This window comes from Dromiciops gliroides, chromosome 3, assembly GCF_019393635.1.
Source record: "Dromiciops gliroides isolate mDroGli1 chromosome 3, mDroGli1.pri, whole genome shotgun sequence".
In the NCBI taxonomy this organism is placed as follows: Eukaryota; Metazoa; Chordata; class Mammalia; order Microbiotheria; family Microbiotheriidae; genus Dromiciops; species Dromiciops gliroides.
The window spans coordinates 537,811,993-537,828,641 of record NC_057863.1 but is presented as its reverse complement, the minus strand read 5'-3'; the positions used below and the strand labels follow the sequence as shown (position 1 = coordinate 537,828,641).

The following is a 16,649-nucleotide window of genomic DNA, read 5'->3' as shown; positions in this document are numbered from 1 at the left end:
GAAGGCCCAAAATGGAGTCTGGGGAATGCAAATGATTAATCAATTAATGAATAAACATTTATTAAGTGCCTACTATGTATTAGGCTCTGTGCTAAGCACTGGGGATATAAAAAGAGGTAAAAGTCCCTGTTGTCAAAAACCTTACAATCTAATGGGGGAGGGGGACAACATGCAAACGAGAAGTAGGAAATAATTAACAGAGGGAAGGTACTGGAAGTAAGAGGGGCTGCTGAAGGGTTCCTGTAGGAGGTGGTATTTTAATTGGAACTTAAAGGAAGTCAGAGAGTTCAGGAGTTGGAACAGAGGAGGGAGAACATTCCACACATGGGGACAGACAGAGAGACTGCCCAGAGCTGAGAGATGGAGTTTCTTTGTCATTCAACATCCAAGAAGCCAGTGTCATTGAATAGAAGAGTGTGTTTTGGTGAATAAGATGTAGGAAGACTGGAAAGGTAGAAAGGAGCAAGATTATGAAGGGTTTTGAATACTAAACAGAACGTTTTTAATATCCTCCTAGAGGCAATAGGAAGCAATTGGAGTTTACTGAGTGGGAGTGAGGGGTGCTGTCCCTTTAGGAAAATTACTTTAGTAACTGAATGGAGGATAAATTGGAGTGGGAGAGGGACTTGAGGCAGGATATTGCAGTAATCAATACATGAGAGGATGAGCACCTACACCAGAATAGTGGCAGTGTCAGAAGAAAGAAAGGAATATGTGTGAGAGATGCTGCAAAGGTCAAATCGATAGGGCTTCACAAGAGATTGGATATGGAAAGGGGTGACAGCTAGTAAGGAGTCCAGAAGGATTCTTAGATTGTGAGCATGATGGACTTGGAGGATGGTGGTGCTCTCCACAATACTAGGGAATGTAGGAGTTGGTGGGGAGGAAGGTTTAGGAGAAATGAAAATGAGTTTTATTTTGGACATAATGGATTTTTTTTTAGAATTTAGTATTTTTTCCAAATTACATATAAAAACAATTTTAACATCAACTTTTAAAACTTTGTGTTCCAAATTCTCTCCCTCCATTCCTCCCCACCATCCCTTAAGAATGCAAGCAATTCGGGGGCAGCTAGGTGGTGCAGTGGATAAAGCACCGGCCCTGGATTCAGGAGTACCTGAGTTCAAATCCGGCCTCAGACACTTGACACTTAACTAGCTGTGTGACCCTGGGCAACTCACTTAACCCCCATTGCCCCGCAAAAAAAAAAAAAGAATGCAAGCAATTCAATATAAATTATATATGTGTAGTCATGCAAAACATTTCCACATTAGTCAGGTTGTGGAAAAAAAAGACCAAAAAAAAACAACTTAAGAAAAAGGAATGGGGGCAGGTAGGTAGTGCAGTGCATAAAGCAACGGCCTTGGATTCAGGAGGACATGAGTTCAAATCCGACCTCAGACACTTGACACATAGTAGCTGTGTGACTCTGGGCAAGTCACTTAACCCTCATTGCACTGCCCCCCCAAAAAGGAACTAAAAAAAATTATGCTTTAATCTGTATTCAGACAACATCAGTTCTTTCCCTGGAGATTAATGGAATTTTTCTTAAGTCCTTCAGAGTTGCCTTGGATCATTGTATTGCTGAAAATAGCTCACTCATTCACACCCAATCATATTACAATATTGCTTGTACTTTGTATATAGTATATTTCATTTTGCATCAGTTCATGTATGTCTTTCCAGGTTTTTCTGGTAGCATCCTGCTCATCATTTCTTATAGCACAATAGAGTTCCATCAAAGTCTCATACTACAATTTTTTTAGTCATTCCCCAATTGATAGGCATCTCCTCAATTTTGAATTCAAATTTTTGTTTTTTATCTCTTTTTGGATACTGACCTAGTAGTAGTAGTAGTATTACTATGTCAAAATGTATCCCTGGTTTTATAGCCCTTTGGCCATAGTTCCAAATTGCTCTACAGAATGTTTGAATCAGTTTAAAACTTTGCCAAGAGTGCATTTTCCCCATAGCCCCTACCATACTTGTTATTTTCCTCTGCTGTCCTGTTATCCAATCCAGTAGGTATGAGGTAGTACCCTAGAATGGTTTTGATCTGCATGTCTCCAATCAATAGTGAGTTAGAGCATTTTTTTTTCATATGGCTATAGGTAGCTTTATTTATTTCACTCGAAAACTTCATATCTTTTAATCATCTATCAATTGGGGAATGGCTCTTATTTTAATAAATTTGATCAGCTCTCTATGTGATTGAGAAATGAGGTTGTCAGACAAACTTGCTTCAAATTCTTTTCACAGTTACTATTGCTAATTGTGTTTTCCTCCATCATATTCCCTCCCCATGACATTCACTCTATTTTCTATCTTCTTCCACCCTGTCTCTCCTCAAAAGTATTTTGCTTCTGACTGCCCCCTCCCCCAATATGACCTCCTTTCTATCACCCTAACCCCTTATCCCCTTCCCTCCTATTTTCCTGCAGGGTAAGGTAGATTACTATACCCAATTGAATGTGTATGTTATTTCTTCTTTGAGCCAATTTTGATGAGAGTAAGGTTCACTCACTCCCCAACACTTCCCCCATCTTCTCCTCCATTATATACACTTTTTCTTGTCTTTTTTATGTGAAATACTTTATCCCATTCTACCTCTCCCTTTCCCTTTCTCCCAGTACATTCTCCTCACCTCTCAATTTAATTTTTTATGATATTATCCCTTCATATTCAACTCACACTCATGCCCTTTGTCTCAATATACTCCATCCATGTACCATAATAATGAGAAAGTTTTTATGAGTTACAAATATCATCTTCCCATGTAGGAATGTAAACAGTTTAAGTTTTTAATATCCCTTATTATTTCTTTTTCCTATTTAATTTTTAGGCTTCTTTAGGGTCTTGTATTTAAAAGTCAAATTTTCTATTCAGATCAGATCTTTTCATCAAGAATGTCTGGAAGTCCTCTTTTTTCATTAAAGTTCTATGTTCCCTCCTGAAAGATTATACTTAGTTTTGCTGGGTAGGTGATTGTTATTTATAATCCCAGTTTCTTTGCTGTCCAGAATATCATATTTCAAGACCTCTGATCCTTTAATGTAGGGTAAGGTAGTTTACTATACCCAATTGAATGTGTATATTATTCCTTATTTGAGCCAATTCTGAAGAGAGTAAGGTTCAATTACTCCCTAGCACCTCCCCCATCTTCTCCTCCAGTGTATAAGCTTTTCTTGTTTCTTTTATGTGAAATATTTTACTCCATTTCATTTCTCCCTTTCACTTCCTCTCAGTGGATGCCCTTAAACCCTTAATTTTATTTTCTTTTTTGTTTTTTTCTGTGTGTATGTGTGTTTTTTTTTTTTCAGGGCAATGAGGGTTAAGAGATTTGCCCAGTGTCACACAGCTAGTAAGTGTCAAGTGTCTGAGGCCAGATTTGAACTCAGGTACTCCTGAATCTGGGACTGGTGCTTTATCTACTGTGCCACCTAGATGCCCCATAATTTTATTTTCTTAAAGATATAATCCCTTCATATTCAACTAGCACCTGTGCCCTCTCTCTAAATATACTCCATCCAGCTTCCTTAATAATGAAAAAGTTCTTATGAGTTGCAAGTATCATCTTACCATGTAGGAATGTAAACAGTTTAAACTTTTAATGTCGCTTATTATTTATTTTTCCTGTTTATCCTTTTATGATTCTCTAGTGTCTTGTATTTGAAAGTCAAGTTTTCTATTCAGATAAGGTCTTTTGATCAAGAAGGCCTGGAAGTCCTTTTCCTGTTTAACTTTTTATTCTTCTCTAGGGTCTTGTATTTGAAAGTCAAATGTTCAAGTCAGTTCAAGTTTTTAATCACAAATACATGAAAGTCCTCTTTTTCATTGAAGTCCCATTTTTCCTCCTGAAAGATTATACTCAATTTTGCTGGGTAGGTGATTATTGTTGTAATCTCAGTTCCTTTGCCCTCTAGAATATCATATCCCAAGCATTATGATCCTTTGATGTAGAAGCTGCTAGATCTTTTGTTATCCTGACTGTGGCTTCACAATACTTGAGTTGTTTCTTTCTAGCTGCTTGCAGTATTTTCTCCTTTACGTGGGAGCTCTGGAATTTGGCTTTAATATTCCTGTAAGTTTTTATTTTGGGATCTCTTTCAGGAGGTTGTTGGTGGATTCTTTCAAATTCTATTTTACCTTGGGCTTCTAGAATATCAGGGCAATTTCCCCTGCCAATTTCTTGGAAGATGATGTATAGGCTCTTTTTTTGATCCTGGCTTTCAGGTTGCACAATAGTTTTCAAATTCTCTCTCCTGGATCTATCTTCCAAGTCAGTTGTTTTTCCAATGAGATATTTCACATTGTCTTCTATTGTTTTCATTCTTTTGGTTTTGCTTTATTGTTTCTTGATTTCTCATAAAGTAATTAGCTTCCATTTGCTTAATCCTAATTTTCAAGGAATTATTTTCTTCAGAGAGCTTTTGTACCTCCTTTTCCATTTAGTCAGTTTGGCTTTTGAAAGCAGTCTTTTCCTCATTGGCTTTTTGTACCTCTTTTGCCATTTGGACCAGTCTGTTTTTAAGGTGTTATTTTCTTCATTATTTTTTGGTGTCTCCTTTAGCAAAGTGTTGACTTTTTTTCATGATTTTCTTGTATCACTCTTATTTCTCTTTCCATTTTTTCCTCTACCTGTCTTACTTTATTTTCAAAGTACTTTTTGGCATTTCCTTGGTCTGAGACCAATTCATATTTTTCTTGAAAGCTTTGGATGTAGGAGCTTTGATTTTGTTATCTTCTTATGAGGGTGTATTTTGATCTTCCTTGACACCATAGAAACTTTCTAGGGTCAGCATTTTTTTCTGTTTGCTCATTTTCCCAGTCTATTTCTTGACTTTTAACTCTTTGTTAAAGTGGGACACTGCTTCCAGGGTGGAAGGTGCACTGTTCTAAGTTTCAGGGGAGTTGAACAGCTGTTTTCAGAGATACTTCCAGGAATTTATAAGTCCTTATTTCTTCCAATGTGTTATGTTTTAAGGAGAAGTATTTATTACTCTCCTTCTCTGTACTGTGTTTTGCAAGCAAACATTGACCTGCTTTTCTGCCCTGGCACTATGAACTGGGTCCTGTTCCACTGTGGCTGCAATCTCTTCGGTGCTTGTACTCCTCCTTTTCCTGAGACCACAAACCAAGACAGTGACCTGGATCAGAGTATGGACAACAACATAGTACTGCCTCAATGCTAGCAAAGAGAACCCTTTATTCTCCTTCTGCATTATTGTTCAACCCCCTTACTGTCTGTGGGTTGATTTCCAGAAGCAGTTGCTGTTACCAGTGATTCAGAGGTTCTCAAGGCCTACTCCTGGTTTGCTAGGAGTGGGTCTGTGCTAGGGTTTGATCTGTGCTGGGGTTGGAACTGCACTGGTGCAGCCCGTGCTGGGCTGTACTCCATTCTAATCCTGATACTGCAGACTTTTCTTTTTTTTAATTATAAAAGTATTTTACTATTTTCCAGTTATATATACAGATAATTTTCAACATTTGTTTTTATAAGATTTCTAGTTTCAAATTTTTCTCCTTCCCTCCGCCCTCCCCAAGACAGCAAGTAATCTGATATAGGTTATATATGTACAATCACATTAAACATATTTCTACATTAATCATGCTGTGAAAGAAGAATCAGAGCAAAAAGGAAAACCCCCAAAAAGAAAAAGAGCACCAAAAACAAAAGAAATACTATGGTTCGATCTGCATCCATATTCCACAGTTCTTTTTTTCTGTAATTGAGAGCATTTTCCTTCATGAGTCCTTTGGAACTATGTTGCACCATTGTATTGCTGAGAAGAATCAAGTCTATCACAGTTGATCAACACATAATGTTGATGATACTGTGTACAATGTTCTCCTGGTTCTGCTCATCACACTCATCATCAATTCATGGAAGTCCTTCCAGGTTTCTCTCAACTCGGCCTGCTCAGCATTTCTTACAGCACAATAGTATTCCATTGCATTAATGTACCACAACTTGTTCATCCATTCCCCAATTGATGGGCATCCCCTCAATTTCCAATTCCTTCCCACTACAAAAAGAGAAGCTATAAATATTTTTTTACATGTGGGTCTTTTCCCCTTTTTTATGATCTCTTTGGGGAAAAGACTTAATAGTGGTATTGCTGGGTCAAAGGGTATGCACAGCTTTATAGCACTTTGGGCATAGTTTCAAATTGTTCTGCAGAATGGTTAGGTCAGTTCACAGCTCCACCAACAATGCATCAGTGTTCCAATTTTTACACAGCTTTTCCCGCATTTATTATTTTTCCTTTTTTGTCATATTATCCAATTTGATAAGTGTCAGGTAGTACCTCAGAATTATTTTAATTTGCATTTATCTAATCAAAAGTGATTTATAGCATTTTTTCATATGGGAATAGATAGCTTTGATTTCTTCATCAGAAAACTTCCTGTCCATATCCTTTGACCATTTCTCAATTGGGGAATGATTTGGATTCTTATAAATTTGATTTAGTTCCCTATATATTTTATAAATTAAGCCTTTATCAGAACTACTGGCTATAAAATTGGATTCTCAGCTTTCTGCCTCCCTTCTATTTTTGGATGCATTGCTTCTGTTTGTACAAAGTCTTTTTAATTTAATGTAATCAAAATCATCCAGTTTGCATTTCACAATATTCTCTATCTCTTGTTTGGTCATAAACTGTTCTCCTTTCCAAAGATCTGAGAGGTAAACTATTCCTTCCTCTCTTAATTTACCTATGGTATCACCTTTTATGTCTAAATCGTGTACCTATTTTGACCTTATTTTAGTATAAGGTGTAAGTTGTTGGTTTATGCCTACTTTCTGCCATACTATCTTCCAGTTTTCCCAGCATATTTTGTCAAATACTGAGGTCCTATCCCAGAAGTTGGAGTCTTTGGGTTTATCAAATAGTACATTACTAAAGTCATTGAATACAGTATCTTCTGTGCCTAACCTATTCCATTGATCCTCCACTCTATTTCTTAGCCAGTATCAAATAGTGGGGTTTTTTTGGTTTTTTGGGTTTTTTTAGTACCAAATAGTTTTGATGACTGCCACTTTATAGTAAAGTCTCAGCTTTGGTACAGCTAGCCCACCTTCCTGTGCATTTCTTTTCATTAGTTCCCTTGATATTCTTGACCTTTTGTTTTTCCAAATGAATTTGTTATTTTTTCTATCCCTATAAAATAATTTTAGGTAGTCTGATTGGTATGGCATTGAATAAATAAATTTAGGTCCAATTGTAATTTTTATTAAATTAGCTCAGCCTATTCATGAGCTATTAATATTTTTCCAATTATTTAGATCTGATTTGATTTGTGTGAAAAGTGTTTTGTAATTGTGTTCATAGAGTTCCTGGGCATGTCTTGGCAAGTAGATTTCCATGTATTTTATATTGAACACCGTTACTTTAAATGGAATTTCTCTTTCATTCTCTTGTTGCTGGACTTTGTTGGTCATGTATATAAAGGCTTATGATTTATGTGGATTCATTTTATTCCCTGCAACTTTGCTAAAGTTGTTAATTGTTTCAAGTAAATTTTAGTTGATTCTCTAGGATTCTCTAAGTATACTATCATATCATCTGTAAAAAGTGATAGTTTTGTTTCCTCCTTGCCTATTCTAATTCCTTTAATTGCTTTCTCTTCTCTGATCACTAAAGCTAACATTTTAGTACAATATTAAATAATAGAGGTGATAATGGGCATTACTGTTTCACCCCTGATCTTACTGGGAAGGCCTCTGACTTACCTCCATTACATATAATGCTTGCTCATGGTTTTAGGTAGATACTGCTTATTATTTTAAGGAAAACTCCACTGATTCCTAAGCTTTTAGTGTTTTTCTTAGGAATGGGTGCTGTATTTTGTCAAAAGCTTTCTCTGCATCTATTGAGATAATCATATGATTTTGGTTAATTTTCTTATTGATGTGGTTGATTATGTTGATAGTTTTCCTAATGTTGAACTAGCCCTGCCTTCTTGGGATAAATCCCACCTGGTTGTAGTATATTATCCTGGTGATCACTTACTGTAATCTTCTTGCTAATATCTTATTTTAGATTATAGCATCAATATTCATTAGGGAAATTGGTCTGTTATTTTCTTTCCCTGTTTTGGCTCTGCCTGGTTTTGGTATTTGTGACATAAAAGGAATTTCATAGCACTACTTTACCTATTTTTCCCAATAATTTGTATAATATTGGAATTTAAATGTTTGGTAGAATTCATTTGTAAACCTGTCTGGCCCTGGAGATTTTTTTCTTAGGGAATTCATCAATGGCTTGTTCGATTTCTTTTTCTAATATGGTTTTATTTAAGGATTTTATTTCCTCTTCAGTTAACCTGGGCAATTTTTATTTTTGTAAATATTTATCCACTTCATTTAGATTGTGAATACAGTTGGATAAAATAGTTCCTAATTATTGCTTTAATTTCCATTTCGTTGGTGGTGAAATCTCCCCTTTCATTTTTGATACTGTTAATTTGGGTTTCTTCTTTCTTTTTTTTTAAATCAAATTAACCAATGGTTTATCTATTTTTTTCATAAAACCAACTCTTAGCTTTATTGATTAATTCTATATTTTCCTTGTTTTCAATTTTATTAATTTCTCCTTTGATTTTCAGGATTTCTAATTTAGTATTTAATAGGGGGGTTTTAATTTGTTCTTTTTCTCACTTTTTAAGTTTCATGCCAAATTCATTGTTCTCCTCTTTATTCATGCAATCATTTAGAGATATAAAATTTCTCCTAAGCACTGTTTTGGCTGCATCCCATAAGTTTTGGTATGTTATCTCATTACTTTCATTCTCATGGATGAAGTTATTGATTGTTTCTATCATTTCTTGTTTGAGCCAGTCATTCTGTAGAATTACATTATTTAGTTTCCAATTAATTTTCAATCTATCTTTCCATGGCTCCTTATTACATGTAATTTTTATTGCATCATGATCTGAGAAGTATGCATTTACTATATCTTCCTTTCTACATTTGACTATGAGGTTTTTGTGCCCTAATACACGATCAGTTTATGAATATGTGCCATATACCACTGAGAAATAGGTATATTCCTTTCTATCCCCATTCAATTTTCTCCAGACATCTATCCTATGCAAACCTGACTGTGCCTCCATGATATTTAAATTGCTTCTTTCTGACTCCTTTGAGTATTTTCTCCTTCACCTGATAATTCTGGAATTTGGCTACAATATTCCTTGGAGTTTTCCTTTTGGGGTCTCTTTCAGGAGGTGATCAGTGAATTCTTTCAATGATGATTTTATCCTCTGATTTTATAATATAAGGGCAGTTCTCCTTGATAATTTCCTGGAATATGGTGTCTAGACTCTTTTTCTGATCATGGCTTTCAGGTAGTCTAATAATTCTCAAATTGTCTCTCCTGTGTCTATTTTCCAGGTCAGTTGTCTTTCTGATGAGGTATTTCACATTTTCTTCTATTTTTCCATTCTTTTGATTCTGTTTGACTGATTCCTGGTGTCTCACGGAGCCATTAGCTTCCATCTGTCCAATTCGAATATTTAAGGCATTGTTTTCTTCAGTAAGCTTTTTTCACTTCCTTTTCCAAATGAATTTTTTATTTTTTTAAGCAATGTGCTTCCTTTTTCATGCTGCTGATTCTTTTTTCATAATTTTCTTGTGTTGTTTTCATTACTCTCCCCATTTTTTCTCTTACCTCTCTCAATTGATTTTGAAAATCCTTTTTGAGCTCTTCCAAGGAGGCTTTTTGGTCTTGAGACCAAGTCATTTTCCCTCTTGAGGCTTCACATGTAGGTGATTTGAGAGTATTGTCCTCATCTGAATTTCTGTTTTGCTCTTCCCTATCCACACAGAAGCTCTCAATGATAAGAGCCCTCTTCTGTTTCTTACTCGTATTGAAGCTTATTTTTTTAAAGGTGAGGTCTGCTCCTGGGCACAAGGGTGATTGTTTCATACTTCTTGTGCTGGGGTGTAGAGGCTTTCTACTCTGAGGTCTCTATGGCTTGTGGATTTCTCTCCACCCTGGGCTTGCTCCCTGTGCTTGCTCCTGGTGCACTGGGATGGCTTGGCCTGGTCGTGCCCATCCTGTGGGTGGCCCTCCAGCTGGCAGCCTGCCCTCTCAGCTGATGCTGGTGATCTCATCACTTGCCTGCTGTGTGACCACCTTGCTGATCCAGGATCAAGGGGCCTCAGTTGCTCCAATATGGCCAAGAGCTTCCTGCTGACTTGCCCAGACCCCTTCAATGCAGTGCTGTGCTGTGACCTGTGCTGTGCTTCCCCCCTTGCCTGATTGAGACTGATATTTCTTTATGTCTTCCAAATTATTTCACTTTAGAAGATTGTCTCTTTGTTTTTTTGTAGGTTCTAGTTTTGTAGGTTGTAGTTTCAGAATCCATTTAGAGGCTTGATTAAATGTTGTTTGTGAGAGAAACTTGGGAGAACTCAAGCAACTTTCTGGCATCTCTCCACCATCTTGGCTCTGCCTAGCCAGCTTCACTACAGACTTTTCTTGCCAACATTTTGAGTTGCTTTTGGCTGGAAAATTATTTCACCCTGTCATTTTGTGGGTTTTGCTGCTTCAGGAATTATCTTATGGCATTATTTGAAGGTATTTGGAAGGGTCTTAGGGAGATCTCAGGCAAGTCACTGCCTTTACTCTGCCATTTTGGCTTTGTCCCCATTGGTTATCTTCTATACAATTTACCTCTTTAATCTGATCTGTGTCTGTCTACTTTTCTCTTTTACACTTCCCTTCCTAATTCTGATACTCCTATCCTTCCTGGTAAATTTCAATAACCCACTAATACACCTACTTGCATAAAATCTCCCTCCAATCCATGTTTCTCAGAATTGCCAGATTTGTTTTATACATAGATTACTCCATGTTATTGTTCTGTTGCAAACCCTTCCAGCAAGATCATGAACAACCAGATTGCACCTTGCTATAGGAAACAATGTCACACTGCCTTTCCAATTTACCTATGATTTAGTCACATCATTCTCCCCTATGTAAGAACTATGTTTTCCCTTCTGTAAGCTCATAACTTTCCTTAAGCTTGCAATGCCTCCTGTACTAGCCTCACTTTCAAACTGTTAAAATACTATGTCAACTCCTCCAACCAGTCATGAATGATCTTTCCTTCTTCAGATTTCATATAGAACTTTGTAGGCATATCTCTTATGTACTTATATATTATTTTGCATTAGTCACTTATGTTTGTGACATATAAAATTAAAAACAACAAAAACAAACCTTTAATAAGCATTTTGTGTGTTAATAGATGCTGGAAATACAAAGACATTTTTTTAAAAAGCTACGTCTCTGTCTTACATGAGTTAACAGCATCCACTAAAGAGATATATTATGTACACAGATAAGTACATATAAGATAATTTGAGGAGGGAGAGAACATTGATGCTTTCAAGGGATCAAAAATGGCTTCACCTGGAAGGTAGTACCTAAGCTAAGTCCTGAAGCTAAGACTTTTAAGAGACAGAGGTGAAGGGGGGCAGCTAGGTGGTGCAGTGGATAAAGCCTTGGATTCAGGAAGACCTGAGTTCAAATCCAGCCTCAGACACTTGACATTTACTAGCTGTGTGACCCTGCACAAGTCTCTTAACCCTCATTGCCCTGAAAAAGAGAGAGAGAGAGAGAGAGAGAGAGAGAGAGAGAGAGAGAGAGAGAGAGAGAGAGAGAAGCAGAGGTGAGAAGAGAGTGAGAAATATAGGGCAAAGACATAAAGTTCCATTTTGGACATTCTGAGTTTGAGCTGCCTATGGGATATATGGTAGGAGATATCCAGTAGACAGCTGGCAATGTGGGACTGTAGTTCAAGAAGTATATTAAGGATTACTGTGTATATTTGGAAACCATGAACATAGAGATGATAACTGAACCCTTGGGAACTAATGAAATCACCAAAGGAGAGAATGGATAGAGAGAGAAGAGAAGGCCCAAGATAGAGTCTAGAAAATGTAAATGTTTAATTGATTAATCAATAAACATTTATTAGGTGCCTACTATGTACTAGACTCTGTGATAAACACTGGGGATATAAAAAGAGGTAAAAGACAGTCCCTGTTGTCAAAAATCTTACAATATAATGGGGGAGGGGGACAACATGCAAACAAATATATACAAGGCAAGCTATATACAGGAGAAGTAGGAAATAATTAACAGAAGGAAGGTACTGGAATTAAGAGGGGCTGTGGAAGGGTTCCTGTAGGAGGTAGGATTTTAATTGGAACTTAAAGGAAGTCAGAGAGTTCAGTAGTTGGAACAGAGGAGGGAGAACATTCCACACATGGGGACTGGCAGAGAGACTTCCCAGAGCTGAGAGATGGAGTTTCTTTGTCATGGAACATCCAGGAAGCCAGTATCATTGGATAGAAGAGTGTGTGTTGGGGAATAATATGCAAGAAGACTAGAAAGGTAGAAATGAGCAATATTATGAAGGGTTTTGAATACTAAACAGAATATTTTGAATTTGCTTCTGGAAGCAATAGGAAACTAATGGAGTTTACTGAGTGGGAGTGAGGAATGTTATAAGACCTGCCCTTTAGGAAAATTACTCAAAACATAAGGGGAAAGTATGTAAAAGACTCTCCAGTAAAGGTGGCAAAGATGAAGTCCAGTATCTAGATGTGGTTGGATCCCATCAGTTCACTGAGCTGTACAAAAGAATCAATCTCCATTTCTTTGTTCCCCTGTGTTTTTCCCAGACATGATCTGTTGAAGTTCCTCAAGAACTGGTCTTTCTGGAGGGGCGGGGAGAGGAGAAAGGACAAACTGATCTATGGCTCCCCCTAAGAAATGGATCATAAATAATTACTTTCTCACAAGGGAGACATTGGCATGTCTGTAGGAAGTAGGAAATGAGCCAGTTTGAGGGAAAGATTGAAAATAAGTGAAAGTAGAAATGACAAAAAGGTGTGGAATGTTGAAGGAAATCAAATGGAATGGAATTATTTGAACATATATAGGGATTAGCCTCAGTAAGGAATAAGGCCACCTTATCATGTGAGACGAAGGTGAAGGAGAAGATAATGACAAAAGACATCTGACCGATAAGAGATGAGGAAGAATGGAGAAGAGTGAAGAATGGCCTCGATTTTTTCTGTAAAATTAAATTCAAGATATTCAGCTGATAGAGTAGGGAATAGGTGGAACCATGGGAAGTTTGAAAAAGGATGAAAAGTTTTAGAAAAGCCACTGTGGAGATTAGGGTAGTGTGTTAATAAGGCAAATATAGTCAGAGTGCCTAGTAATAGCAAGGGCCCAGTTGAGGTTATGTTATGCTTAGAAGATGGAAGATGGAAGATGATTCAGCCAAGAATAATGAGTAATAGTCATACACGTAAGAGGAATAAGAAAAAGAAGAAGAGAAAAGAGGATAAGGTGCTCTATAGTGTCAAAAGGTAAGGAGAGGTCAAGATTGATAAGAACTGAGAAAAGTCCATGAGATGCACATATGAATGAAAAGTCATTTATTAAGTGCTTATTATGGCCCAAGTGCCCAGGACCCAAATATCAAAGCAAAGGTAGCTCTTGCTTTCAAAGAGCTTATATTCTAATAGGTAAAACAATGCACATTGGGAAGTGGTGGCCAGAGAAGGTACTTTGGTCTGGAAAGTTAAAGATATAGTGAATTGAGCCATAAGAGATTAGAATTTAGCATACTCCATGAAAAAAATCAATGGCAAAGTTAATTAGATCATAGTTTATAACTCTAGAACTGGAGAATTAACTGGGGGAAAAACTAGAGAGAAGAAATATCAAGGAGAGATTGATCAACAGTATCAAAAAGCTATGGAGAGGGGCAGCTAGGTGGCACAGTGGATAGAGCACCAGCCCTGAAGTCAAGAGGACCTGAGTACAAATCTGGCCTCAGACACTTAATACTTACTAGCTGTGTGACCCTAGGAAAGTCACTTAACCCCAATTGCCTCACCAAAAAACAACAACAACAACAACAATAACAACAACAATAACAAAAAAACTTTTAAAAAAAGCTATGGAGAGGTCAAGGAGAATGAGAATTAATAAAAGTCTATTGGATGTGGAAACTAAGACATCAGCATCAACTGGAGAGAGCGATGTTGGTGGAATGATAAGGTCAGAATCTAGATTGTAAGGGTGTATATGTATAAACATATGTTTGTGCTAGTGTATATATATATATATATATATATATATATGTGTGTGTGTGTGTGTGTGTGTGTTTGTATATAATGTGCAAAAAATATTCCACTTGATATTACACCTTGTTTTTTATATGTGTACCATGTATATGTGTATATATGCAAATATATGAACATACACATAGGTATATACACATATTTCATATGTGTGAATACACAGATATAGATATAGACAGACATATAGACATAGACACAGACATAGATATAGACACACACATACCTATACCTACACATATACATACACATATATATGCATACAAACATATTTGTGTATATATCTGTATGGATGTACACACACACACACATATGCAGTGGAGCCTAAAATTCCAACTGTGATGTCTAAAAAATCTAATGTGTGGTAGCCTTAAATTTTTATCACCAGTCTTTGGGCATTAAGCATTTATTAAAGCATATTAAGGGTTAGCAAAGAGAAACACATGGAGAAAGAAAGAAAAGAAACTTCGCTCCCTGCACCTGAAGCTGCTCTTCTCAACACCTCCAAAGGAAAGGAAAAGGCCCTTCTCTCCCCTTCACTGGAGCTGAAGCCCTCTGCAGGCCCACCCAGGCGCAGCCCCTACACACACAGCTCCAAGCTAATTGGCTGATAGTATTGATAGATAAGACTTACAGGCGGTAACTTCCAGAGGCCAGACAGCTTCTGGACAGAGTCACATGTTTTCTTTTCAGGGGGGTGCTCTGATTCTCACAATGTCCCTCTCACCAGGGTGGTGGTGCTCTGATTCTCACTATGTGTGTGTGTGTGTGTGTGTAAAATATGTAGGACCTGCCTCCCACGGTTGTTATGAGGATCAAATAAGATAATATTCATAAAGTGTTTTGCAAACCTTAAAGAGCTACATAAATGCTGGCTATTAACTATCATTTTTTCTAATTGTATAAAGTATATTGTTTGTTATTTTGTGTGAATCGATATTTCTTTTAACAGGCACTGAAATGGAGGGAGAAAAATGCCATTTTGGAATGAAGATCCCCATTCCCAGTGGTTATACCTTTCAAGGAAGATGGATTCCAACATCATGTAAACTTACTCAATTTAATGCTATGAATATAATCAGTGATTGCTTGAAGGGAAAACTTATTTATCTCATGGGAGATTCAACACTGCGTCAGTGGATACTCTACTTCCCTAGTATTATGAAAAGTATGTCTCTCTCCTATATTAATTTTTAAATTAAAGCTGAATTTCATGTTGTTTAATGTAGTACTTATTTACATTTTATTTTGGACTTACAAATAAATATATACAAATAGAAACTATAGAAATATACCTTTACATAGTTCATAAATATATTTTCTCATGTATAAATTATAAAGAAATTGAATTAGACTTTAATGTACTTTTTAGTGCCCTGTAAGATTGTTCTGTCTTTGATGGTTAGGAATGATTCTCTTACTAGTCAAGTTTTTGAGGATCAGCATATATAGTTGATCAAGTTTTGAAAAATGTTACAGATCTTTTCTTTCTCTGATACATACATGTATACATATATATTTATATTTATATCCATTTATTTTTCATCAGACCTGAAATTTTTTGATCATCATGGAAATGGAAATTTTAAAAAATATGTACTTGTGGATATGGAAAGACATATTCATATTCAGTGGAAAAAACATGGACATCCATTTGTAACTGAAAAGCTTTTCTCAATGAAAGATGATGAGTATGTTACTCGTGAAATTGACAGAATATCAGGAGACAAAAACACAGCCATTATCATTACCTTGGGACAACATTTCAGACCCTTCCCCATTGATATCTTCATACGAAGGGTCATCAATGTCCGAAGGGCCATCGAGCGATTATTCTTGAGAAGCCCAGATACCAAAGTCATCCTCAAAGCTGAAAACATAAGGGAGATGTACATTGAGACTGAGAGATTTGGAGACTTTCATGGCTACATTCAATATCTTATTATGAAGGACATTTTCCAAGACCTCAATGTAGGTGTCATTGATGCCTGGGACATGACTATTGCATATGGCACAAACAATGTGCATCCACCCAACCATGTGGTTGGAAATCAGATTAACATGTTCTTAAATTATATCTGCTAAGGGACATATGCAGAAAAACACTGGGGATCAATCTCTACAGATGTAACAGACTTACCAGATATGTTCCATAGCCACAGAGAACCACATCTGAAGGAATAATTCCAAAGTTCCTTGAATGAATTTGTTATTCATATGATGAGAAGATGGCACTCACAGAGTAGAAATTTGAATGATAAAGGTTTAAAAAATCTCTAAGTAAAGCTAATAGAAAATACAATGCTATTTTAAGCCTATGAAATATTATTTTGAGAGTGTTTTCTGATTTCCACTGAGGATAATAAAAATAGAAGTAAACTTAAATGGGAGGATGAAGCACTTCTGGAACTATGAGTCATGTCATGTCATATAAGAAATTCATACTTTTTCTATCAGCAACTCAAGCCAAGCACCC

General features: G+C 36.5%; 1 protein-coding gene across 1 annotated transcript in view; it reads left to right on the top strand.

Annotated features, from left to right (window-relative positions):
* Nucleotides 1-16,258, top strand: part of LOC122750973 (NXPE family member 1-like) — a 34,258-nt gene extending 18,000 nt beyond the window's left edge. The window contains exons 5-6 of the mRNA XM_043997861.1: nt 15,126-15,341; nt 15,723-16,258. Of these exons, the coding sequence (XP_043853796.1) occupies nt 15,126-15,341; nt 15,723-16,258 (752 nt within the window). The remainder of the gene's footprint in view (nt 1-15,125; nt 15,342-15,722) is intronic.
* Nucleotides 16,259-16,649: the final 391 nt, after the last annotated feature.